Source organism: Talpa europaea, assembly GCF_964194135.1.
Source record: "Talpa europaea genome assembly, chromosome: 15".
Lineage (NCBI taxonomy): Eukaryota > Metazoa > Chordata > Mammalia > Eulipotyphla > Talpidae > Talpa > Talpa europaea.
The window spans coordinates 595,003-621,647 of NC_140083.1; the positions used below are offsets into that span (position 1 = coordinate 595,003).

At 73.4% G+C, this 26,645-nt stretch overlaps 1 protein-coding gene across 1 annotated transcript in view; it reads right to left on the bottom strand.

The window, feature by feature from the left end:
• Positions 1 to 26,645, bottom strand: part of TAFA5 (TAFA chemokine like family member 5) — a gene marked incomplete at its 5' end in the record, with an annotated part of 54,801 nt that overhangs the window by 14,004 nt on the left and 14,152 nt on the right. The window contains one exon of the mRNA XM_084254513.1: positions 212 to 361. Within this exon, the coding sequence (XP_084110639.1) occupies positions 212 to 361 (150 nt within the window). The remainder of the gene's footprint in view (positions 1 to 211; positions 362 to 26,645) is intronic.

The following is a 26,645-nucleotide window of genomic DNA, read 5'->3' on the forward strand; positions in this document are numbered from 1 at the left end:
GCCCCTCTGAGGGCCCGTGATCTGCCCTCCCTTCCCGGGAACCCCCCCGGGCCTTGGTGATGGCCGTGTCTCGCCCCAGGCAGGCGCCCAGGGGTGGGGGGGAGTGCGGCCTTGGCCCCAGACCACACTGGTCGACACTCAGCGCCAAGGGCCCGGCCCTCCCACCCAGAGCGGCCGCCGCGGACAGTGCGGGGGTGGCCGAGGCGCTTACCGTCCACGCAGGCGGGCCGGGCCCGTGTGGTGCCCGCGATCTGCCCCTTCCTGCAGGCGCAGCGGGCCGTCTGCCGGGCGATGGTCCTCCGCGGCTGGCTGCTGTCCCGGTCCAGGGTCACAATCTCACAGGTGCCGGCGGCCAGCTGACCTGCAGGACAGGCACAGGGTCAGCGCGAGACACGCACTGGGCTCTGCCCCGGCCCCTGCTGGGGAGACCTGCACACGGTCCCGCCCAGGCAGCCGCCAATGGGGCAGGCCAGGCCGGGGCTGCCCGCAGGGCCCCACATGGGGCGGGGAGGTGGCGGCGGAGGGGCCCAAGGCCGGGGGAGCAGCCAATGGGTCCTCGCCTCTGCGCCCACAGTCCCGCCTCATCCACACCACCCTCCCTGCGGCCACCACGGCCCCTCTGGGCAGCCGTCCCGCCCCGTCGCTGTGCCAGGCAGGGCTGCGCACACGGCAGCCTGAGCCGGGGGCACGTGGGCAGAGGAGCGAGGGGGAGAGGCACACAGGTGTGGGCAGGCTCGCGCGGCCTCTGCGCCCCCCGGGCAGCCTGCCCCAGAGCGTGCGCCCCTGACCGCCTCTGTCCCGAGGCTGCCCCGCTGCGAGCGGCCGGCAACCCCCGCTGTGCCAGGAGCAGACGGAACGCACTAGCCAGCCGCGCGCTCAGGTGGGGGGCAGCGTCTCCTGACCGGGCTGGCCGGGCCCAGAGGCCAGGCGGCTGCGGGCGGTGGCAGCGGGGCGCGGGCGGGCGCTGCGTGGGCCCCGCGGCTGCCGTTTCTGGCTCTGGGAGCTATTCCCGTCCTGGCTGCCGCCCACCTTGACCCTGACCGCTCCCGCTGACGTCGGCGGGCGGCCCAGGCGACTCCCAAGACCGGCTCACACGTCGGCACCGGGCGGCCACCTGGGCGTCGGGGCGCCCTCCACACTCGAGGGGCTCAGGCCCCGCGTGGTCTCTGCCCAGGGGACTTCCAAGGCCGTGGTGAGCCGGCCTGAGCTCCTCATGTCCCGCAGCAGGAAGGGAGGGGAGGGGAGGCCCCGGCGGCACCCACCTGGGAGACCCTGGCCTGGGCCCTGAGGACAGGCAGAGCGTCCAGCCCCACAGGACAGGGAGCCAGGGGCTGTCAGGACACTGTGGTGCCTTGACCAGTGTGGGCCCCCGAGGGGTCGGCGTGGACAGAAGGGGAGACAAGGGCCAGTGGGCGCGTCCTTAGTGCTGGAAGTCCTGGTGTGGACGGTCCCCGCTCCCCACCCGGGGCTGGGTTTCGGCGCGGACACAGCTACCCCGGACCGAGTCTCGAGGCCAGGGACACACGGCCTGGCCCCGGCGAGGGCCTGCTGTCCAGTGGCCTCGCAGGGTGGAGCCTCTAGGCCACACATGGGGCCCGCGGGGGGCCACACTGCCGAGGGGATGCGAGGAGGAGTCCGGCCTCGAGTGTCCACCTTTCAGAACCGCGCTCCCGACTGCCAAGGCAGCTGTCAGGCAGCTGAACCCTTGGGCCCTGCCAGGAGCCGGCCGGAGGGCGGCAGGGCCGCCTACCCCAGCGTCCAGGCTCCAGGGGCCGGCCGGGCCGCAGAGACCATGCAGCGAGGCTCGCTGGCAAAGCGCCTTTCCCCTTATCCTGCTGCAACCCCTGGGACTGCACCAGGCACCCCCAAACCAGGACATGCCTCAGCGGCTGGTGCTGCAGATGGGCGTCCACCAGCCCTCCGGGCCCCAGGGCCACTGCCACCTGCTCCAGCCTGGGCCACGGCCGCTCCACGTGCCAGACCCAGTGGGGCAGCAGGAGGAAGCCCCAGCGGCCACCTTAGGGTCCGGCCGCGCTGCCCATCGCCAGAGGCCTGGCCTTCGCCAGCCTGGGGCCACCCCAGGCCCATGTGGGCTCCAGAAAGTGGGCGCAGAGAGGGCGACTGGGAGGGTGGCCCTGCGGGCAGAGCGGAGGACTGAAGCCCCGTCCCCGCACCAGGGCCGCAGCCGCCGTGTGCATGTCCCCTCCGTGACCTCCAGACGCTCGGACGGCTCAGAGGGAGCCTGCAGAAGGCGCAGAGGGGCCGGGACAATAGGGGCGCCGAGGCGGGTCCCAGCGCCAGGGCTGGAGAGGGGCCAGGAGGGCCGGCCCCCAGCTCTGCCGCCATGGCTGCGCGAGTGTCCCGGGAGGGTCAGCAGCGGCCCCGGGGATGCACCTGCCCAGGACAGCCCTGTGCCCGGAGCCCCACGGAGGACGGGGCGCGGCTGCCCCGAGCCCGGCAGGGCCGAGAGGAGGGGCCCCGCCCTCGCAGGTGTGCCTGTGTCCCGTGTCCCGTGTCCCGGCACGGCTCGATTTTACCCTGTTTTGTACATGAGAAAAACAAGTTCTGGGGCCTCCCTGGTGGCTCAAGGAGTTAGGACGCAACCTGTGAAGCATCCGCAGCCTCTGCAGCACGAGCTCCATCCCCGGCCAGGGAGCTGCCCACACGGCGCAGGAGACCTCTCCTGCCGCCCGCTGCTCCCCGCAGCAGTGCGTTCAGTCAATCCGCCTGTTCTGCTCCCCGCTCTGTCTCTGGGGAGTCCTCTCACCCCCGCACCTCTGGTCTGTTCCCCAGCTCTTGTACGCATAAATAAATCTTTAAAAAAAAAAACAAAGAAAACCAAGTTCCCAGGAACCCAGGGACAGGCCTGGGGCGCAGCCACCGGGAGACGCTTGGGCACCAGCAGGGTCGCCCGTGGGGGCCCTGGGCCTCCGGCCCGGCAGACTATAGAACGGCTGAGGTGGTTCAATAAACAATATGTGGAACCCCAAGGAAAAGGGGGTCCTCCCCAGCGAGCAGGGGTCCTGAGGCTGCTGCTGCCCCCAGGCCCCTCGGCACCCTGCTCATGGGCACACCGGGCACACCGACGCCCCGGCCTCCTCAACACGGTGCTCGGTGTCCGCAGGCCCACGACCCACACCCCGAGCCCAGGGCCCCCGGCCCCGCCCAGCGCCCGATGCCCAGCTCTGGGAACCAGCCCAGCTTCCCATCCTGTGGGCTAGGGAGCAGCGTGAGCCCTAAATCAGCGCACCCGGGAGCAACAATAATGAGCAAATTGGGCGTTAAACGCGCACCACGGACGGCACGTAACGGGGGTGGGGGAGCAAACAGACTCAAGAGCTGCGGCGGAGGGTCTGCGCGGGGCCTTCCCGGCGGGGAGCTGGGCGAGTCAGGACGGCAGGACCCGGCCCCGGGGACGCAGCGGGAACGAGACGCCCGAGGCGGCCAGCGGGGACGCGGCAGGCGCTGGGCTGGGTGCGCGTGGACAGGGGCCCCCGCCCGACCAGCTCCCGCACCTGCAGGCCCCAGCTGCCCTGTGTCACGGCCTGAGGACAGCTGAGTCAGCAGGACGGGGGCGGGGGGGGGGGCGGCGGCGGTGGGGCCAGAACCGGGAGCTCAGGGCCCCACAAAGAGCCAGCGGCTCACCCGGACGCAGGAAAGGGGGGCCCTCAAGACGCAGCATGGGAACCCCGACACCCTGCAGCCGGTGGGGCTGCCCGACGGGCTCCGTGGGTCACAGGCAAAGCCAAAGAGGATGTCCGGGGCGCCCCGCAGGGCCCCACTTGGCCCGGGGGGTGCCCTGCCCAGTGGGAGCACTCAACAGGGGCTGTGCATGGCCCCGAGAGAGGACGCACCCCTTCCTGCCACCACCCACGGGCCGAGCACCCCGGGGCTGCCGCCTCGGCCCACACACCGGCTGGCGCAGCTCCTGCCGCTGGGGCCACGCGGCCGGGGCATCCTCGTGGAGATGGGGCTCACCCTCAGAGCGGAGCTGCCTTCCCCCAAGGCCCCTGGGCTGTACCCCAGAAGGTGCCACCTGGGGTGGGGCACAGAGCCCAACACATGCTCAGGACCCGCCGCAATGTGAGATCCGGCCTCGCTCCGGACCCGGGGTCGAGGGTGCGCAGGGCGTCCCGGGCTCGCGTCCAGACAGACGCCTGCACCCAGCTCCCCGGCGGGCGCCGCCCCGGGGCCCTCAGCCCACCCTTTCCCCGGTGTCTCCAGGGAGCAGACGCGGCCTCGGCGCGGCGGGAGTCTCGGCGACCCCGGCGGGCAGGCCGGTTCAGGACCAGAGCAGCTCCAGGCCCCGGCGGGGACCCAGCACCCCGAGCAGCAGCGCGGGGAGGCCCCGGCGGCCGGGCAAGAGGCTCCGCTTTCCCGGGTCTCTCGTCAGCAGCCTCCTAGGAAACCACGCGCTGTAAAAAGGCCTTGAGGAGACGGGAAACAACAACAAAAATAGCTAAAAATAATGGCAGCTGGACCGCACCGGAGGGCGGTAGGCAGAGCCGAGCTGTCCCCGCCCGTCACCAGCCGGGCGGCCGGCCAGGGGCAGGGAGGACAGGGGCTCCTGGCCGCGGGAGCGCCGGGGTGAGGCCGGGGGGACCCCTGAGTCGTGCGGCCGGGCCCCTGGAGGGCTTCTCTGCCCGGGGCGACCACAGGCTCGGCTGCGGCCAGGGCCCCGCCCGGCCCCTCCGCAGACCCCGGGCCCCGGCCCAGACAGCGGCTCAGCCTGCCGGGCGGCGGGTGGGCTGCGCTCTCCGGCCCAACAGCCGCCTGCCAGGGTCTGCCCCCCACCGGCAGGACCCGCCAGGCCGGGGCCCCTCGCAGGCCGGACCTGCGTCCCCAGGGCGGAAGGGAGCTGCACAGCAGCTGCCGGTCAGTCTTCCTCCGGCTCGGGGCCGGTGCCCAGGCACCCACTGCACCAGACCCGCTGGGCCTGGGTGTGAGACGTGGCCGGGCTCCGAGGCCGGCTCTGGTCAGCTCCGGGCTCCACGGGGCCTCCCCTGGCTCCCGCACCGCACCGGGATGACCCTCCCGCCCCCCGGCTCCGAGGACGCCCAGACCCGGGACTCCTGTGAACACGGAACATGGCAGCGGGGGGCAGCGGGGCGCAGCGGGGGGCAGCGGCGGCCCCTGCCGGCCCCGTCCCCTCCTGAGTATCCAGGGGACGGCTCCTCTCACGCGCCGGCTGGTCCGGTGCTGGGCGAGGGTGGGGGGGCTGCCCTGGGGGGCCAGGGCTGCAGGCGCCACTGGCTGGCTGCGAGGCGGGGTCGGCCTCGAGGGCCAGAGCCTTCCCATGTCCCGAAACCCCCACAGAGGAGGGGAGCAGGGAGGACACAGGGGTCCGGGGTCCTGGCCAAAGCAGCACTTGTGTCTGAGCACCCCAACTCGAGGTTGGGGGACAGCCACAGAGTCCGGTCAGGAGGACCAGGGGCTGGGGGTGACCATGCAGGGCCGTCCAGTTCCAAGATCGACCCCTGGAACCTGTCACTATTGGGGGGCCTGGCCCGGAGGCTCCCGCACGGAGGGGGCAGGCTGAGTGGGTGCTGAGAAGCCGAGGCAGGCCCCATCCTGGGCCCCAGACCCCGAAAACCGGGCCCGACGGCGGGGACAGGGCCGGGGGCAGCAGCTCACCCTAAAGCCAGAGCCGACCCATCAGACACACTCCGGAAGGTGGTCAACGGGCACAAGTCCACGCCCAGGCCCCCCGGCCGCAGCAGCCCAGGGGACCCAGGGAGCCTGGAGCTGGGGCTGCCTGCACCAAGCCTCCCCGAAGCCGGGCTGCTGGGGGCACGAGACACGGCGCTGCCCAGGGCCAGCCGCACGGCCTGTCCTTCTAGGATGGACAGCACCCAGGGTGAGGGCCCTGGAGACCGCAGCCGGGGCTGCTGGACCCGGGAGCCCGCCCAGCCCAGCAGACGGCACCTCCCCGTAGACCCGGCCCCGGCGAGGGCTCACGGCCACGTGAGGCTGGGGCTGCTGGGCCTGCGCCGGCGCCTCCCATGGCCAGCTCCCACGAGGGGTGGCCCTGACCCACGGACGCACCCCACAACCCGGGCTCAGGCCCGGGCTGGCTCCTGACGCACACCCGTGCCGTGACCAGGGACAGGACGTCTCCTACGGAGGCCGGGCCGGCGGCTCAGCCGGACACCCCCAGCCACCCGGAGTGGGGGTCCGAGCCCCTGACCCGCTTTCTCTAAGGAGCCGGGAGGAGGAGGGGCCGGTGTGCGGGGCCTGCCCTCGGCTCCCTCGGACAGGGGGCCCGCGCAGAGGCGCATCTGGAAACGCAGGGGATGCTCAAGGTCACCCAGAACAGCCTGGCAGGCGCCTCGGAGGCCCCACAGCACAAGGCGACCGAGCTTCACCCGCTGCCCAGGAGCCTGGCTGGACACCACCCAGCCCCACCGCGGCAGCATCCCCCACCCCCGCCGGGGGCTTCCCCAGGGGCCTCCCCCAGCCCCTCTCCAGGGAGGACGTCACCCCAGCACCCGGCCAGGTGGCCCACAGGCTGGGCACCCAGGAGGGGCCGGCCCTGTGACTTCCCCGGGGTCAGCAGGGGGACGGCGCACCCGAGCAGCCCCTCCGGCCTCCGCTGCCCTCCTGGCTCCCGCGTGGCCTCCAGGTGCTCGCGCTGTCAGGCCACCAGCGCAGGCGCCCCAGCCTTCCTGACTGCGGGCCCCGCCCCCGGTAAGAGCCACGCCGGCGAGTGCCTGGCCCCCCGGCCGCTCCCACGAGGCCTCCCGGCACCCTCCCGGGCCTCACACTCTGCCCTCTGCGGCGTCTGCCCGGCCAGCGCACCTCCACTGCCCAGCACCCCAGCCCGCCTGGCCTAGCAGGGCCAGTGCCCACGCGTGCCCCATGTCCAGCATGGCTGGTGGGGGGTGGCCCAGCGGGCCAAGGGCCTCAAGGCTGCCGGAACTTGCCCGTGCCTTGTCCTCGCCACCCGGGAGAATGGGACCTGGGTCCAGGAGTGGCACCCGGCGGTGCGGGGAGGGGCGTGCCAGGCCTCGCAGGGAGCCGGATGCTCCGGTGAGGACTTGGGCGCTCGGTCTCGTGGGCGGGCCGGGCTCAGTCAGGGCCATGCCCCCCATCAGCCGCCGGGAAACTGCGTCTGCACACAAAGGCCAAGTGTGGAAAGCGGCTCTGCCCCCCTTGGGCGCCCAAGAGCCAGTGTCCTGGAAAGGGCTGCTCACTCACGCCTCCTCCCTGGGGCCGTCACGGCCGCCCCGCTTGTCTGCCCGGCCCCCCTGGCCGGTGGGCTCCTCATGCCGCCCGGAGCAGCCCCAAGGCAGGCCAGGGAGGGCCAGACCGGTGGGGCTGGGGGCTGGGCGGGCCAGGAGGCCTCGGGGGTCAGGCTGTGCCCCCACGTGCTCTCTGGTGCCTCCTGGGCCGCGGCCACCCTGCTCCCGCGTCTTCCACGGCAGCGGGTCGGCCTCACGTGCGGTGGCAACGGCCACGCTCGGCCCTCGGCGCGCTCCTCCGGCACACGCCTGCCCGCACCGCCGCTGTCCCAGGTGCCAGACGCCCGGGACGGCAGACCCTGGTGGGCGCCAGGAGGCGGTGCCCGGGCAGAGAAGGGCTCCCGGCGCGGTCGAGGTGCAGCACCGGCCCCTCCTGCTCATCTAGGCTCCGCGACCTCGGGGAACCGCCAAGGGCGAGAGGCAGCAAAACTTCCAGGAGCTCGGCGCCGGGTGGGAGGGGGCAGCTCGCGGCCAGACGAAGCCTGGCCTCTGGGGACTCCTGGCCATCCGGCCCTGCAGAGCTCACAGCTGAGGGCAGCCCCCTGGGGTGTGGCTGGGGACCGGCTGGGGGGTCAGCCCGGGCACCCAACCCTGGCGGGACACCCACTTCCCAACGCCGCAGGGCTGCCTCCAACTCGGGCACTGCCTCTTGGGAAGGACCAGCAAGTCCCGGGAGGCCCCCGGGAGGCCCCCTCCCCGTCGCAGCGCGCCCCTCCTCTGTCCACGGCCGCCAGACCAAAGCCGAGGGAGTGAGATGTGCCTCGGGTGGACAGCAGAGGTCACCCGGCCAGGGCCAGGGCCAGGTCTCCCAATCCCCCTGCTCCCCGGAAAGCCCGGCACCCCGACTCGGCAGGAGGGCGGAGCTGGGACCCTGCTGTGCCGGAGCGAAGGTCCGTCTGCATCACGGCCCCTCCGGCGGCCAGCGAGCGACCCGGCGGCCACGGCCGGCCGCAGGCAGCCTGTGGCCAGTGCCGAGGGCAGGGGCACGGCCAGTGTGGGCAGCAGGTGTCACTGCCACCGCCGCGGGTGCCTCCTCCTGCCGTCCTGGAGGGCCGGCGAGGGGCTCGGAGGGCGTGGGGTCCCCTCGGAGCCGGGCAGGGCCGGGAAGTTTCCAGGACTGCACTGGGGTGCGTGGCCACCCCTGCGCTGCGCCCCACTCCGAGCCCCGGCGCTGGCTCCCCTCCCGGAGACCCCCGGCTGCCAGGTCTGGGCGCTCACAGCGCCCTCGGCCGGGGCCCCAGGGTGGGCTCGGCTCGCTCGGTGCCGGCAGGACTGAGGCCGGACTTGGGGCTGGGGGGGTGCCCTGCTCCCCGCGCCCTGCGCGCCCCGCGCCCCCCGCCGCCCCGGGAGCGGCCCGCGGGGCGCCGGCCCCCCAGCTCCCCGGCCGGCTCTGCTCGGCCCCTCCGGCCCCTCGGCGCGCGGCTGCCACCTGCCGAGGCCGCGGCCAGCGGGCGGGCGCGGCGGTCAGCGGGCCAGCGGGGCGGCCGCCGGGGCAGCCGCTCGGCTCGGCCGGGCCCCCGGCCCGCGACCCCCCCGCCCGCGCCCCCGGCCCGCGCCCCCCCCCGCCCGCGCCCCCCGCCCGCGCCCCCCCCCGCGCCCCGGCCCGGCCCGGCCCGGTTACCTTCCCGCAGGACGTGCGCGCGGAGCGCCAGGACGAGGACGCAGCAGAGCGCGGCCCCCGCGAGCGCCCAGAGCGCCCTGGGCAGCTGCATCGCGGCTTCGCGGCCGCCCGGGGTCCGCAGCGGGGCCGGCGCGCATCGGCCGGAGCAGCCGCCGCTCGGCTCCCGCCGCCGCCGGCCCGCGCCGCGACTGGGGCTCCCGGGGCGCCGCGGGGGGGGCGGGGGCGGGGGGCGCGGCTAGCGGGGGGTCTCGGGCCGCGGCGGCCGCCGCTCCGGCCCCTCGGCCACCATGGCGGGCTGCGGGGCGCCGGCGGCCCGGGCGCGGGGGGGCGGCCGCCGCGGCCCCATGAACAGCGCCGCCCCCGGAGCCGGAGCCGGAGCCGGAGCCGGAGCCGGAGCCCGAGCCCGAGCCCGAGCCGCGCGCAGGCCGGACGGGCCGCGGGCTGCGCAGCGGCGGGGGGCGGGCGGCGGGCGGCGGGCGGGGGTCCCGCGGGCGGCGGGCGGGGGTCCCGGGTCCTGCGCGTCCTGCGGGGCTCGGCGGGGCCGCGGCTGGCGCCGCCTCCTCCCGCCCGCGCCCGCCCGGGGGCTCAGGGGGCCGCGCGGCCGCCGCCGAGGGCCGGGCTCGGGGCGCGCGGCCGCCGCACCATCCCGGGGCCGCGGGGCCGCGTCGCGGGCGCAGAGGCGGGGGGGGAGGCCGCGGGGCGCGGGGCGCGGACGGGCGGGCGGGCGCCGACAGGTGGGGCCGGGGGACCCGCGGCTGCGGCCGGGGGCGCGCTCGGCGCGGGCGGGGCGGGGCGGGGCGGGGCGCGCGGCGCGGGGCGCGGGGCGCGGGGCGCGGGGCGCTGCAGCCAGGCGGCCAGGCCGCGCGGCCCCCCCTCCGCCCGGCTCCGGCTCGGCTCGGCTCGGCTCCGGCTCGGCTCCGGCTCCGGCTCCGGCCCGCGCCGCCGCTGCCGCTGCCGCCGCCGGCCCGCGGAGCCGCGATGCGCACTGGGCCGCGGAGGGGACCCGGGGGACCCCCCGCCCCGCAGCGCCCCCGCCTGGCGCGCCGGAGGGTCAGGCGGGGCCGGCCCAGCCGAAAACCGCGGGTCGGGCTCCACCTAGGCGCGCCGGGCCTCACTGCAGAGCCCGCGCCCCAACCCGCCCGCCCCCCCGCGCGCCCCCCCCGCGCCCCCCCCCCGCCCCCGACGGGACGGCCCGGGCCGGAGCCCGCACCCCGCCTGCAGGCGCGCGCCCCTCTCGGGCCTGCACAGCCGCGGCCTGACCCCCGGCCCGGGGCCGCGCGGGCGCGAGCGGGGGCGTCTGTCCGGCCCGGCCGCTGCCCGCGCCCCGCGCCCCGCCAGCGGGATCTCTCGGCGGCCGAGCGGGGACACCCGCCCCCACCCCGCTCCGACGCAGGCACCTGCTCCTGCCCGTGCGGCCCCGGGCGAGGGCAGCGGGGCCCCGAGGGCCTCGGGAGATGTCAGGCCTGGGGGCGGCCAGGGTCCTGCCCCAGGAAGGGAGCCCGGTGCCCGCACGCACGCGCCGGAACCCACAGGCGGGATGTGGAGGCCGGTAGAGGTCAGACGGGTCAAGCCACCGCGCAGCAGGGAGGCCAGGCGCTGACCCCGGCACCCCGTCCAGCAATGGGGGGCAGGGCCTGCCTGAGCTGCAACTGCCCGCCTGCCTGCCGCACCGCCCCGGGGAGGGTGCCCCCAAGCCAGCCCACGCCGGGGTGGCTGCAGCCCCATCCCCACCCTCCCGGGAGTCAGGTCCAGCTGGGGACCCTCCCCCCCATCCCCCTCATTCCCCCCATCCCCCCGCAGCTGGGCCACTCAGGTGCTTCAGGAGGTCTCTCCCCTGCTCAGAACCCCAGCGCCCCCGGCCCGCCCCCCGCCCAGAGACCACCGGCAGGGCCCGCGCCAGCCCTCCGGAGCCACCTGCCCGCGCCGCAAGAGCCGACCTCCACCAAGGTCGTTGGCCTCCAGCCCTGGCCGGAGCAGCGGCCACATGCACCCCAGCCAGGGCCGGCAGGACAAGGAGCCCCAAGACCGGTGTCTGGTCCACGCATCTGAGCTAAGCCTCTGAGAACCGCACGGGACCGTGAGGGCATCTGGGGACTTTCAGAAACGAGCCATTTGCAGGGTCCGTCCGTGCAGAGAATCGAGGCAGTTCCCAGGGGAGTGTGGCCCCGCGTGTCCAGAGCAGGGCGGGCGGCCACCGCCGCGGACACCTTCCCAGGGCGGGGCCCTGCCTGGTCCCACACTCCTGCCTGGTTCCCTGGCAGGAGTCACGGGACAAGCCACCTCCCCGGCTGGCAGTGCTGAGACCGGTGGCACCGCTGGGAGGCCAGCCCGGCGGCAGAGTGGGCACTGGAGGACGCAGCCCGTGCCTGACCAGGAAGAGCTTGCACAGCACAGCAGAGCGTCGCGTGGCTGGGGTCGAGGACGTGGCGGGGGCAGCTCCCGGCACTGCTGCAGAGGGCAGGGGCTGTCGCCGGGTGCGGGGGGCTGCAGGGCCCTCCCTGGTCATCACCCGGCGCCCAGGAATGGGCAGGCCTGGAGGGAGGCCGGCAGAGGGCTGCTCCCAGCCAAGGGCTGTGGTCAGGCGAGGTCGGTCCAGCTGGAGCTGAAGGTCAAGCCAACAGAGGAGCCCCGCCAGGGCCCAGCTGCACGGGACGGGGGGGCGGGGGGGCTCCGTGCAGGGCGCCCCTGGGACACAGGGGCAGGAGGCGGCTTAGGGGTGACGGGAGGGAGCTGGGAACGGTCCCGCCGCTGGGGCTAGTGCGGCTGCAGGGCCCCTGGCGCGACAGCTGGTGGCCCCAAATGCTGTGGGGACGCTTTAAGACTGTCCTCCTCAGCCCCCCGCACCTCAGAAGCCTCTTCCTTGACCAGGTCCCAGACTCTGTTGAGTCATCCACGATGTGACTGTCCAGCGTCCACCTTTGTCCTTCTGACCTGCTGGACGGCCGTGGCCCCACGGTGCCCCGCGGCATGGAGAGACTGGGGCCTCTGGTCCCTCCGTCAGCGCACGTGGGCCTCCCCCGTGCTGCTGCAGGGAGCAGCCCTCAGGTCGTGGCTCAGCAACATTCTGTGGGGAGGCCTGGGTGGCCGCTGAGGCCGAAGCCCCACCGCCCGGGAACCAGAGCCAGAGTCCAGGGTGTCCCTGCACGCGTGGCCCAGCGGCCGAGGCTGGAGCTGGCCCTGCTGCCCACACCCTTACGGACCCCAGCGGGCTTCACTGGACGCCTGCTCCGCTCGGGGGCCCGGCGGCGTGACCGCCTGGCGGGGCCGGGACGCGGGCGTGTGGGGAGCGGCCAGCACCCGCACCCGAGGGCAGAGGCCGCCGGGGAGTCGGCTCACCCGCGTGGCGGCCAAGTGGCAAACAGCACCGTTGCTGGAGAAACTGGGGGGAGGCGGCGTCACGAGAGCACAGGGCTGCCGGCGTCTTTTCCGTCCCGTCTTTTCCATCCCCGCCTTCGGGCTCGCCCTGGCACCGTGTGTTCTGGCGACCGGAGGCGCCTCATTTCCCGCACGGGCTGTCCGGACACCCCGGACGCGCAGGGCCAGGCGCGGGGCGCGTGGGAGCCCATGGGGGGCGTGTGCCCCACCTCCAGTGGCACACGCACCGGAGAGCCGCTCCCGGACGGGGCTGCCCGGCTCCCGCCCCGGAGGCTCGGCCGCACCGGCGGTGAGGGCCCCGCAGACGCCGCAGAGCACCAGACACGCGGGGGGGGGGGGCACGCACGGTGACGGGCACACGCAGAGACAGACACGCAGAGACACACACGGGGACCCACACGCAGACAAAACATCTGCACACACGTGGATGCACAGCGGCGTGCAAGCGCCCTGCACGCAGACGCTCCGCGCAGGCCGTGTGGACCCCGCCTGCCGGCACCGGCCCTGGGGCTCGCTGGGCGGGGGAGGTGTCTCCTCGGACGCAGGGCCCCGGGCGCGCCTGCTCCCGCATCGTCCTCCTCAGCAAAGCTTCGGCGAGGCCGTGGGGGCGCCCGCCCGCCCCCCTCAGGCTGAGCCCCCGCCGGGGAGGGCAGCGCAGGGCCGCCGGCCGGCTCTCGTGCTTCGCATTTCGCTTCGGCGTCTGAGCAGGTGGCCCCGCCGCCCCGGCTGCCGCGCACCTCAGGAAGCCGGACTCTTAATTTTTATTTTTCACCATTGAAAGTTGGGGGACGCCACTAAATTGACCACTTCTGACCACCTGGAGGGGCCCGTGCTCTGCACCCCGACAGCCTCTCTGTGGGGGCCCGGAGGAGCTCCGAGGCGCAGCACCCACGGTGAGGATGGGGCGGCCCCCAGGCGCCCCCAGCCCCGGCCGGCCCAGCAGTAGCCAGCTCTGCCCGGCCGACCGGCCTCCTCCGCCCCATCCAGACGCTCCTCCGCACTGCCCGCGCTCCGGCCGGACCACACGGACCGTGAGCCCGAGCGCCAGAGGCCCCTGCGCCCGCCGTGCCCTCAGGCTGGCCGGTCGCTGCCCGCGCCTGCGGCTCCGTCTGGGCCCAGGACGCCAACGCAGGGACCCTGCCGAGTGTGCACAGTGATTTCCTGTCCCGGCAGCCCAGGAGGGTCAGTGTAGATGCTTCAGCCGCCCCGTCTACCCTGAGCAGCACCGGCGCCCGCACACGCGCCCCAGGCTGCGGGCAGGACGGACACGCCCACGCGCGGGACAGATACGCCTGCATGTGGGATGGACACACCCGCACACGCAGCCCCGGCCCCGCGGCTTGGAAGCAGCCTGGCGCTCCCCCGCAGTCAGGCCGCCTGGGCAGCCTGGGGCACAGGATGGGCCAGGCGAGCCCCACGTGGCAGCGCTGGCCTTGGCAGGAGGCTGTGGGCCGTGGACGGGACCCCAGGCTGGCTCCTCATCCCCCTCAGGGACCACCTGAGGCTCAGTCCCCACCTCCTGCCATGCACACCGGACTCAAACTCAGTGACCCGCCGCAGCGGCACAAAGCGGGCCTGGGCGGGGCCTGGACCTTGCGGCTGCCCCGTCACCAGCCTGAAGAGGCCGTCATGTGACATCTTCAGGGGCCCCTCCATCTCCCAGCCGTCCGCTCGTGTCCGGCTCTCCATCCACCCGCAACTTCCCGCCCATCCGTCACCCACTGCACGGCCATAATCCACCCTCCACCCACCCGCCCGGCTGCCCTCCACTCATCTATCCGTCACCCACCCCTCATCAACCCACCCGCCCACGCGTACCCGTCACCCATCCAGCCATCCCTCTCCGTCCAGCACCTGTACATCCACCGACACAGCCACGATCCAGCCTCTGTCCATCCACCCAGCCACCCGTCCATCATCCATCACCCAACTGTCATCCAGCCACCTGCTCATCCTCACACCGTCCATCCAGAATTCTAGTCGTCCATCTGCATATCCATCCTCCATCCATCCATCCATCCTCCATCCTCATCCATCCATCCTCCATCCATCCATCCATCTTCATCCATCCTCCATCCACCATCCTTCCTCCATCCATCCATGCGTCCATCCATCCATCCATCCTCCATCCACCATCCATCCATCCATGCGTCCATCCATCCTCATCCATCCTCCATCCACCATCCATCCTCCATCCATCCATCCTCCATCCATCCTCCATCCACCATCCATCCATCCTCCATCCATCCACCCTCCGCCCACCATCCCTCCTTTCTACTTTTCTCCCATCTGCACATCTACCCGTGCATCTCGGCCCAGTCTGTCCCCTGCTTGTGCTGACCTGGTCACGGAGCACTCACGAGGGATGAGACCAAGGCGTGCTCCCCCCACCCGGGGAAGACGACCCTGCTCCGGGCAGTCCAGCCCCACAAAGCACACTGTGGGCAGGGGCCAGCCTGAGGGTCCCTGGGAGCCTTGTGCAGGCCGGGTGGGCAGCAAGGCAGAGGTCTAGTGTGGCGGACGGGCTTCCAGAAGCTACGCCCTGGGGACAAGGAGGGTCTGTGCCGACACCCAGAGCCCATGTCTGAGGAGAAAGCTGCAGGCAGCGGCGGCGGCACCTTGGCCTGAGCGCAGCGGAGCTGGAAACGGAGAGAGGGCTGCCCGTCCTTCGGAGGCTGCGGCCAGGCAAGGAGCGGCCGCGCTTTCAGGGCAGACGGGACGCCTCCCCAGGCTGCTGCTGCGCCAAGGGCACACCCTCCACCTGCCCGCGTGCTCATCTGCGTGCCCATGCTCCGTCTGCACCCGGAGGACCCCTCTGCGTGACCAGGTCCTGGGGACGCCTCGCCTGCCGCATTCTGGCCCGGCCCTGTGGGCGCCGCCACAGGAGCTGAGCCAGATGCCCAGCAGGGGTGCTGGCTGGCTCCCCGCCCCCGGCTGTGGTCAGGCGCAGGTCTGGTCCTGCTCCTTCCCGCCCCTGCCACCCCAGACCCTAAGCTCAGCCTTCCCTGCTGCCCGGGCCATGCCACGCTCGTCAGCCTCTGGGCCCCGCCACTAAGCCCCTCAAGACTGTAGATGCACCTCCAAGCTCTCTGAGCCTCGGTTTCCCGCTGCGCACCGCATCAGGAGGCGCTCCCGAGGCCGTGAAGGCCGCAGCTGTGAGTGTGTGGGCATGAGCCGACCGTGCTCGTGCCCAAGGTGGTTGCCGTCCCCGCGCGGCTCCCGCAGCCCCTCCACGGGGGTCAGCGCCACGCACCTGCTCCAGCCAAGCGCGCAGTGGATGCCCACCTCCCCGGGACCTGGGTCCAGGCCCCAGGGGCTGACGGTCCAGTGGGCTGCGGACCCAGCCAGACACCTGTGACAGTGTAGCTGGGCTCCATGGCTGGCACTGCCCCTGCCACTCACCCGCATCCAGAGAGCCCCACCTTCCCGCAGCCCAGGATGCCCCTGCCCGCCCGCACACGCCAGCGCCAGGCCCCGGCCCCGCAGCAGCCCTCGCCGGCCCTCCCGCTGGGAAACAGCCTTTGCTGCTGCCCAGGACGCGTGTGACTGCGCTGAGGAGCCCCGCTAACCACAGGCAGGCTTGAGGAGGCCCTCCCGCCCCCCAGTGTTCTCAGTGTTCTCTGTCCACCTTCCCTGTGCACCCCTCCTTGGCGAGACGGCCACATGGGGACCTGAGGCCCTGCACCAGCCCCTGCTTTCATGAGTCCCTGCCAGGCTGCCTGACACCACCTGGCTGCTCTCCCTGAGGCCCAGTTCCACCCGGTCCCTCAGGTCACCTTCCTCCCTGCCTCTCCAGACAAGTCTGCACCCCTTCTCCAAGGCCTGTCACCCCTAAGGAGGAGAAGACGTCCCCTCTCTGGGGCCCCAGGTCAAGGCACAGGGCACATGCAGGGGGCAGCTGCTTGGGGCGAGGAGGGGCCACGGCCAGGGGCAGTTGGGAGGGCCCCAGAGCCGGTGGGCAGGTTCCCGCACACGCCAGGGAGGAGCCACGCTCAGGTCCCCGAGCAGATCTGTGGCCGGGGCTGGGGTGAGGCCAGGCCCCACCTCAGTCCAGGAGGCCACCAAGCAAAGCACCACAATCCAGGGTCTGGACAGCAATTTCTCGCCGTCTGGAGGCCGAGGCCCAGCATGGCAGCCCAGATGCCTGTCCTGGCCCCGAGGGGGCCCCCCTCCACCACCGGCCCGCACGACCTCGGGGACCCTGCTCTCCACCCGCACCTGAGGCCCGGAACACGGCCACGGAGCGGGCCTGCCACGGATCAGGTGCCCGGCACGCGCCGCTCTCCGGGAAGGCGCGGGCACAGACAGGGGCCGGAGGAGGCCCCACGCCCTGTCCCCCCCTCACCGTCCCGTGCACTGCTGCCCACGCGCCACGCCCCCAGCCCGGGACACCTTTCCCGCGGGCCCAAGGGGCCGAAGCGGGCGTGTCCCCTCCGGCCGCCCACGGGGGAGGGGGGGTGGGCAGAGCCCAGCCCTCGGGCCGACCGCACTGAACCACCGCGGGGTCGGCCGTGCGGACACTCCGTGGGCGAGGGGACGCGGCGCCCCGGCGCACCCCGTCTTCCGGGAGCAGGACACTTGCGAACCGGGCCGCACCTGTCCGGCCGCCCAACGCAGACGCGCAGAAGCACCTGTGCGGGGAGCAAAGGCGCCGAGCAGGCCCGGCAGCCCCGCCCACCCGGCCCCGCCCACCCGGCCCACGCCCCGCCCACCCAGCCCACGCCCCGCCCCTCCGGCCCCGCCCACCCCGGCCCACGCCCCTCCGGCCCCGCCCACCCCGGCCCACGCCCCGCCCCTCCGGCCCCGCCCACCCCGGCCCACGCCCCGCCCCCGCCGCCGGCCCCGCCCCCCCACTGTCCGGTGCCGGCGCAGCAGGCGGGAGCAGCGGCCCTCTGGCGCCCAGTGGGTCTCCCAGGCCCCGCCCCCCGCCGGCTGCCTGCAGAGCGGGTGTGGACGAGCGTGTTGATGACGGGCGGCTGGGCCGGGCCGCAGCCCCAGGACCCGGGCGGGAGCCCCGGCCTCTGCCGCGTCCCGTCGCCTCCCGGGCGGCCGGGTCGGATGGACGCAGCGAGACCCCCGGGCCTGCGGGCCGGGACCCCAGCGACGCCCCGCCCCGGCGCCCCGCCTCGCGCCCGCACCCCCGCCCCGCGCCCGCACCCCCCGCCCCGCGCCCGCACCCCCACCCCGTGCCAGCATCCCCACCCCGTGGCCGCACCCCGCGCCCCGCGCCCGCACCCCCCACCCCGCATCCCCACCCCGCGCCCGCACCCCCACCCCTTGCCCGCACCCCCACTCCGCCCCCCGCGTCCACCCACAGCGTCCACGCGCCAGCCTGGGGAGTCGTCCCCCCCCCAGTGGACCCGCCGTGGGCGCCCCGGCCGCTGACCCCGCGCACGGCCGGCCGGGGGTGAAGCCCAATCTGAGGGCAAATCTGATAAAGCAGCGATCGACGTCCAGCTGCGGCCGCGATGAGCGTGGATGACCCTGGCCAGCCCGGCCGCGCCAGCGGCCACTGCTCCCCCCGACCACCCCCGCGGCCTCCTGTGGGTGCCCCGCCTCCCGGCAGGGAGCGCCGGGGGACAAAGGGACGGGCCGGGGTCACCTCCTACCGCAGGAAGGCGCCAGGCCGAAAGCTCACCGGGCGCCGCACCCCGTGAACCCCTTGGGCCAAAGAACCCTGACGGAAGGAGGAGCCGGCGGACTCCGTGGCCAGCGCGGCTCAGATCCTCTCTCTCCGCCCTGCGTTTTATTAATGCAAAGAGTGACCAGCCCAGCGAGCCGGTCGCAGGCCTGCGCGGCGGCGAGGGGCCCACGTGGTGCTCCCTGGGACGCTGCTGGGCCCCTCCGCCCCGAAGCCCCAGCGCACCCTCCCCTGACCTCAGCGGGCAGGCGTCCCTGGAGGGCCCTGGGGCGGCCGCGCTTCTACCTTGGGGGATGTCCGGGAGGTCGGGGCCTGGAGGGAGGGCCGAGCCTCTCCCTGGGCGGGGGGCGGGGGGCCTGGTGCTGCCGGGTCCAGGTCCTGCTGGACCACGGGCAGCGACCTATCAGGAGCTGGTGCTGGGCCAGATTCCGGGTGGGACCCTCCCTGCAGCAGACACCCCAAGACCCAGGCGGGCTGACGGCACAGGAGCACTCAGCCAGGGGGCGGCCTGTAGGGCGGGCAGCGCGTGAACCAGGAGCTCAGACACACCACAGGCACCTTCCAGAAGGCCCCCCAACAGCACCCCGGCAGAAGGAGACTCAGTGGCACCAGGGCCGCCCATCGGCCAGACGAGCAGGAGGGCAGACCCCCGTCAGCACAGGCAGCCCCGGGCCCAGATGGGGTGGCATCCAGCTGCCCCTCACTTCGTCAGGAGCTGGCCTGGCCCCTCTGGACGTGCTAAATATTTATTTAAGGTTTTTCTAGTTGTCAGTGTGATAAACGGACCCTTGACAAGATCAATGAGTCAAGTAAGCTGCGCTAATCTACAGGGGACCCCGGGGGCTCTGCGGGGTGGGGGCTCACTGCACACTCGGCCCGCACGGGGCTCCGGCCTGGCCAGGAAGGGAGGAGCCTGGCCTGAGCTGCTGCGCAGGAGGGCAGAGCAGCGGCCACAGGGCCGGGCCGTGGAGAGGCCAAGCCAGTCATATGCCCAGGTGGCCCTACCCTGGGCTCCCAGACAGCCCTGGACAGAGGCCTGACCTGCCTCAGCTCGGCCGGCCGGGCAGCAGCGCCCTAGGGCCGGGAGCAGGGAGGTGACAGAGGCTGAGCCCGGGCTTGCTCCTGCATCGGGCCTTCCAGAGCTCGTGGGTGTCCTCTGCGGAGCTCACGACAGGCCCACGGCGGCCACCCCGGCCCGAAGGCCCCGCCTGCTCTTGCACAAAGCACACGTGGTGGGTGGGTGGCAGGTGGGCGCGGCCGGGCCAGCCCTATGGCCGAGGGCCTTCAGGAAGGTAGGGGGACGCGCTGTCGGACCTCTGGCGAGGACCCTGGCGGGCTGGCCCCGGCGGCTGGGGTGTGTGGGCGCGGGGGTGCCCCCTAGCCTGCCCTGGTGGGGGCAGGGTACTTGGCCGCCATGGGGGCATGAGGGGCAGCCGTGCAGCGGCCCAGGCAGGGGCGGCACCACCTGGCGTGTGATCCTGACGGCCCCCGGGCCTGTGGTGTGGGCAGCGAGCAGGAGCTGAGGCGCAGGCAGCGGGGAGCCTGGAGGAGCTGCGAGCAGGTGCGTCTGCAGTCAAGGCCGCCGAGGAGGGGCCGGAGGGTGGGGGCCGGCCGCGAGCCCTGCAGCCGCCTCCGGCCACGGCTCTCCGGGAGGGGCAGGGGTGGGGAGCAGTGACCGACCGGGCAGTGTGTGTGAGGCTGTGACCGGCCGGCAAGGCCCCGCCAGAGCTCGAGCCCACATCCATGCCCTGAGGCCGCCGCTAAGTCCAGGCCCTGCCCGCTCGGCCGCAGCTGGCGGAGTTGGGACAGCCCCACAGGTCCAGGCCACCAGCCTGTGTCCCGGAGCAGCTTGGGGTCCCCGCCGGCCAGCTGGGGTGCTGGCAGGGGAGGCCCACGGCCAGACGCCCTGCCAGGGAAGAGGACGCCCCGTCCAGCCGGTGGGCCTCCCGCGCCTCCACCAGGCCTGCGCTTCTCGTGAAAACACAGAGACCATCAGACGCGTCCACCATCCACCATTTCTATTTTTGTTCCTGCGCTTCAATTTTGGCAGTTCTCTCCTGGGAGCTGGGGGAAAACACATTTCTCTGCCATTTTTAATCTTCTTTTGTTTATCAAACTCAGCCCCTCCTTTCGTGGGTTAAGGCAGACTTGGACCGAGCCTGGAAAAACAGATTCTTTTACAACAAGACGAAGACTGGGCCGGCCAGCTGGCTCCTCCAGCCTCGCGACGGGCCGCTGGGTGGGGGGGCTGTTCCTGGGCCCCGGCCCCTGGCCAGCCTCACTCCAGCCCCGGCCCTGGGTCCAGCCCCAGCCCCGGCCCCAGCGCAGCCTGCCCAGCACCCACCGGGCCGAGCCAGGGTGGGCCGGGACAGAGACGCGAGCTTGCTGGCGACCCAATGGGCACAGCCAAGCGGACCCTGCCCCCCACCATCGTCTCCCCTCCTGGCCCGCGGACCCCTAGCACCCCCTCAGTGCAGGCGAGTCAGGGGGCCAGAGACGCCCCCAGCCCTGGGCGCGGGTGCCCCGTGTGGACGCCTGGCTCCGGCCCCACCCCCGCGACGGTCTGCACAGGTGGGGCCCTGGGCTTGTGGCACAGGGGCCCCCGCAGGGGAGATGCACGTACAGGGGCGCCGAAGGTGGGGCGTGCGTGAGCCCCAGGCCAGCCAGCAGGCCGCAGGGGCCAGCAGGCGGCCTCCTTCCGTGCTGAGTCCCATGAGTCCTGGGGCTGCTGGGAGACCCCCCTCATGAAAGCCTGGCGCCTTGGGGGGGCCCTCCTGGGAAGGACCCTCTCTGGCACAGCACTGCCCACTCGGTGGATGCGGGGGCTGCTGCCCTCTGACCTGGTGATCCTGTGGGGGGTCCGGGGCCTCGGGGGGACGGGCTCTGGGCAATGCCAGGAGGCAGATGGCACTCACGGGGGGCTCTCATGGCCGCAGGGGTCCCCCACTGCCTCCACAGCCCACTCCTGGTTCCAGGCATCTCCTCGGACCCCGGGGGTCAGGCCCAGCCTTGAGCCCTCCTCCCAGCCTCAGCACCTCCTGCCCCCGGGGACGCAGCCCGGCTGGTGCGGAGAGCGCCAGGGAGCCCGTGTCTCTGGCCGCCGGGGCGTGGGGCTCGGCCCCGCCGGGACGCGCTGTCCTGGGGACCCTCCGGCCACGGGCCAGGTGACGCGCTACAGCCACAGCAGATGAGCCGCGGAGGCGACGTGAGGGGCACTGCCCAGACCCCGGGGCCGGGAGGGCAGGCCCCGCTGGGCAGCCTTCTCCCAGAATCCAGAGACGGACTCGGGCCTCCGGATGCCGGCCCCAGCGGGCAGAGGGGCGGCAGGGCCGGGCCGAGGCAGGGACCGGGCGGCACATGCCAGACACGTAAACAGCCTCCTTGGCCCTGAAGACCTGCGGGGGCCCCGGCTGCCGGGAGGGAGTGGGCGCTGCTGGGGGGCCCGGGGGCCCTCCCCTTCTACAGCCCCGGCCGTGGGGCCGCCCAGGAGAGGTCGCTCAGGGACGGGTCACTGGCTGGAAGGAGGCCCCAGCCGCTGCCCTCAGTGTGGACACGGCTCCATCGCTGTCAAGGGGGAGCCCGGGGTGGGGACGGCAGCTCCCGGGGGCCGGGACCGGGAGGACAGCGTTCACCGCTTCCCGACCCTGCAGCCGGCGCCTGCACAGCTGCCCGCGCCCGCCCGCCCGCGCTAACGTCGTTAACACCGTGTCCTCACCCCGCCGGCTGCGCTCCTCTGAATAAAGCCCAAATTAGCATTCGGTGCAAGGATCGTGGGCTTGTCAGATGTCACCTCCGCGGGGGCCTGCCGGCGCCCTGGCAGAGTGCGGCCGTTCTGGAGTAAAGGGAGGCTGGGACTGTCCCCTGAACCCGGGCTGCTGGCCGGCCCCCGGCCTCCTTTAGGATGACAAGCCACACAGGGCGGAGGGCACCCCAGACCCGCAGCGGGAGGGGCCGGCCTGGGTCTCACCCGGGGCCATGGCTATCGGGTCCTGGGGAAGGCATAGGAGCCCTTTCTGGAGGACAGCCCCGCCCGGACCGTCCTGCTGGGCCTGGTGCACAGGGAGCTCCAGGTCCGAGGTCTTGGGGCCACGGCGCAATGCCACAAGGCCCCAGGTGTCTGGTGCAGGCTGGGGGGCTGCACCCCATGGTCACAGCCACCTGGGACCATCTGGGGCGGGCCTCCTGCCACCCACGAGCCACGTGGGGCCGAGCCAGACCCTCCAGCACCAGGTCCCACCTGGCCCCACGGGGCAGCCCATCACCCTGCAGCGGCACCAGGCCGCGGAGCCTCCCGACGGGGGTAATCTCATCAGTGCAGTGAGGGGTGCACTCTCCTGGCCCAACACCCAGCCTGTTAAGCACCCAAAGGACCCAGGTCTGAGTGGTTCCTGAATGGGGCCTACCTAGGAGGTGGGGGTTCTGGCGCCCCAGACGGGCAAGAATATGGCGGGGGCAGGGGGAGGCGCAGCGGCTGCCTGGGGCCTGAGCCGTCTCCGTCAGCCTCTTGCCCTCTCTGCCCCGCCATGGGGGCTGTGAGGGTCCAGCGGCGGGGGTGCCCTGCTTGGACACGGCCCACCCCCCTGCTCCCTAGTGACACTCCCACGTGCGCCGGAAAGGTCGGCTCCTCCGCGCCGCGCGGCTCCTTGCTAGGATCACGCTTTACGAGCCCTGACGAAGATCGTGAAGTTCCACAAATGTTATTGCAAAGAATGACCCGGCCTCGCTCCTGCCGCGGCTCTCCTGCCGCTGGGCGCAGGGGCCCTCGGCCCAGAAGAACGAAAACAGAGGACAAAGGGGGGGATTTGTCTGTGGCAGGAGGAGAAGGGTCCCCTTGCCGGGGTTGGGGGAGCAGGTCACAGTGCAGGCAGCCCCCCAACACACGGTGTCCCTGACCCTGCGGTGGGCAGCGCTGAGGAGCAGCCTGAGGTGGGACCAGGGGGGCCTCAGCCTCTTGGGTCTGCTCCGCCCAGGCCCCCCAAGGCCCACAACATGGGGGCACTGCCCACCCCAGTCCTGTGCCTGCGCTGACCCAGGAGCCACGCTGGACAGCCCCCCTCCCCACGCCTTGTGGGGCCCAGGCAGGAGCGCGTCCCTGGTGTGGCCGGCCTGGAGGCGGTTGGGATGGCGCCAGGGACAGCTGTTGTCTTCAGTGCCAGTCTGACTGCCCAGACGTCCAGGACCCTCCCGGTGCTAGGGGCTTGGGATCCACACCACACCCCGTCCCCGGCTCCCCTGCAGCACCCTCCCAGGAGCACCCCTGGGCCCGGCTCCCCTGCCCCCATCAAGCCGCCCTGCTGCAGTGCTGAGGCCCCCGTCCATGCAGGAGCCGGCACAGGCGGTCAGGCACAGGCGGTCAGGGTGTGGCGCCGGCCTGGGCCCCAGGGCTGGCACCCACGGGAGCGCACCCACCTTGCGGAGCGCAGCTGTCCACCCCCTACCCCGCCCCCGTCCTGGGGGCCGCCCCCGCCTGTCGGGATGGAGGGAAAAGTCGCCTTGACGAGCTCCAGTCAGTGCGCGTTTCTGCCGGGAGCGCCACCAGCAGCCGCCTGGCCGGGCCGGAGGGAGCTCAGCGCGTCTCCCGGGCGGCGCCGGCCCGTCTGCTCGAGCGGGGTCCATTACCGCGTCGCTCTGCCTGCGATTATCTGCAAATAAACCAATTTAGGAGCCCGCCAGGGTCTATCTGGCCACCTCCCCCGGGCCCTGGCCCCGCGGCCTCGTCTCCGCCGCAGCATCTGTGTGAGATGTGGAGCCGCGTCGTTTACCCGAGAGCGAGGGCGGGACACGGAGGCAGGACACGGCAGGCAGGAGACGGCGGCCCACGCGCCAGCTCGCAGGAGTCCCTGGCCTTCCAAGGGAGGACTGACTGGAGCCCGGGACATGGCGGCCTCCAGCAGGGGCCCCGCCCCCTGGCCCCAGCGGCTGGCCCAGGGGTGCACGGCCCCACAGCGCCCTCCTCCCGGGACCTCTAGATCCACCACCGGCTCCAGAAAGTGCAGGGCCCCGAAGGAGACCCAGGTGCCTGCGGAGGCCGCCCAAGGGTCACTGCAGTCCACCCCTCCCTGCCGTGCATGCAGGGAGCTTGGGATGGGCCTGCCGCCTCCTCCAGCCAGCGGGCTCTGGGGTCCCCTGCAGGACGTCTACTAACGAAACGTGGGGGTCCCCGAGGGGCTGTGCTGCCCACCGCTGGCACAGGAGCCACATGCCAGCAGGCAGCGGAGCACGGGCGCCCCGGTCAGTCAGGCCCCAGGGCCCCACGGCTCCCCACAGACATGGCGGCGCACCCGCAGAGCCGGGGACACAGGGGCCCACGCCAGAGCTGACCCGGCACGTGGACGGGACACCCCGCGCGCAGGGCCGGCCCCCCACGCTGCAAGCACCCCGCGAGTGGCTCCAACGTCCCTCCGCGGCGGCCCGTCGCTCTGGAAAAGGCCAGGTAGTAAACACCAGGCTCGCGGGCTGCGGCCATCTGTGCTGTTTCTGCTCACTCTCGAGCCGCGGGAACCGCTCTCAGCCGCGGGAGCGGGAACTGGCAGGAAGAGCTGCGCAGCTGGCGGCCCCCCTCCCTCGTCGGTGCCGGCGCTGCCCCCTCCCCGGGCCAGGCCCCCGCGCCCCAGCAGGCGTCTGGCCGCCACCCGCCCCCACGCGCCCCTGCTGGGCGTGCCGGACCCAGGCTGGGGAACTTTCCAGAGCAGCAGCCCCGCACTCCGCGGCCCTGGTGTGCCCCAGCGGACGCCTGGCTCAGCGCAGGACGTGACCTGGACCCCCTCCGGCGCGGGAGGCCCCCTGCTCGCCTCACAGGCGCAGGGGCTGCCGGGCTCGGGGAGGACCACCACGGCCAGGCGGCCAGGCCCAGGCCCCCAGCGCAGGACTAGCCTGGCCGGGCCAGACCACGCCTGGAGGCCGCGGACGGGGGGCGCCTGGGCCCCAGATGCAACCCCACCTCTCCCGACGCCTCCCTGGGAGGTGCGGCAGCCGGGTGGGCCGAGGGTCAGGGCAGAGCAGAGCCTGCGACCACGGCCTGGGGGGGGTGTGGTGGCCGAGCAGCCCCGCAGAGCAGGGTCCCCCCGACACCCCTGCCGGCCCAGTGCCCGCGCACGTCAACAGGAGCCTCTGGGTGCCGCCAGGGCAGGGCACAGCGGGGCCTGACGTTGGGCACGTTTCCCGACCAAGGCCCAAGAGAAGCCCAGAGGCGCCCAGGAGCCCTTCAGGGAAATCGAGGCAGCCGGCCCACAGCTACGGGCCCCGGCCAGACCCTCGCCAGCTGCACACTCGGGGCCTCGCGCCCGGGACACCAGAGGCCCGTCCACTGCGAGAGCCTCCCGCCACCACAGAGACCCGAGTGGCTCCCCCTGCCCCTGCCGGGCGGCCTCTGCCCACCAGCTGAGCCAGCCCGAGACAGCAGCCGTTGGCGGGACCCAGGGCTACACCCGCAGGCGCTTCCGAGACGTCAGATCTGGTCACCTGGCGGGACCCTCGTTCCTCCACAGTGACCACCGGCCAGCAGGCCAGGGCCCCAACAACACGTCAGGGCAGGGGGAGTGGCTCGTCACATGCCCCAGCCCACACGCCGAGGCCCCGGCTGGACGCGGCTCTGCGCGGGCGACCGGCCCAGGTGTGGCCTGTGGGGTGCAGGGCAGGGGCCTAGGGGCCGCTCAGTCCCTCTGCTCCAGGGACGAGGACGCAGCCCCACCGCAGTGCTCACCGTGGCAACTGCACACGCCGTGGGGACCCCACACCGGAAGGAGCCACCCACTGGGGACAGTGTCCAGTCCGGGTGTCAGGGCCCCCGTGGCCTGGGAGGGGCAGTCGCCCCCACTAGACTGCGATGCCCTGACGCAGGCAGAGGCCTCCTTCTGGGTGGGAGCCTCACTCTGGGGGGGGCACAAAGTTCCCACCAGCCTCCACCTCCTCTCCTGCACCCCACATCAGCCCATTACCAGATCGGGGCAAAGATCCCACTTGTCCATAATCCAGGCTGTAAAAGACCCTCCACTCCTGCCTGGACACCCTCTGCTCCTGTCTGGACACCTGGTCTCCTGCCTGGACACCCTCGACGGCCTCTGACTGACTGTCCCTGCCTCCATGCAGGCCCAGACACATGGAGTCACTGGAGCTCTTCAAAGTGAGGGGGGTTAACTGGCCACGGCCCCACAGGGGATCTGCTGCCCAAGTCACTCTGGAGCAGGACATCGGCGCTCACCGCTCCCCCAGGCCAAGGGGCTCTGCCTTGCCCAGGCTTTCCCCTGGGTGGGCCCCCGTCCCCGACCCCGGGGCCAGGGCGACCTCCACCAGGGCAGCGGGGGAGGCCTGGGGGCTGCCGACACCACAGCCCCGCCTGCTCCGGGCCCTCTCGGGCCTCTCTGGGCACTGCCCTGGGGGGCGGGGCGGGAGCAGCGGGGTGGAGAGGACCCTCCTCTGTGGACTCTGGACCCAGGGCCACCCTGGGCTCTTGGGGAGAGGCCATGCCTGGGACATAGGCCTGGGCCCGCGCCCAACAGGCCTGGGGCTGCCCGGAACCGGAGCTCCGTTTCTGGAAGTTTCCCTCCAAGGACGTCTCCGCAGCCCCTCTGCGGCTGAGCCCGGGGCGTCTGCAGGGCACGGCTCCCGGGGCCCACATGGGGTCACTCGCACACTGTCCCTTCACCCCCAAACACGGCCTGCACTGCCTTCCTGAGGAGGGGGTGTCTGCCGGCCCGGGCCTGGGCTGGGACACTGGGCGAGACCCCAAGGAGTCAGGAAGGCGGCGGGGCCAGGCCAGGCCACAGCC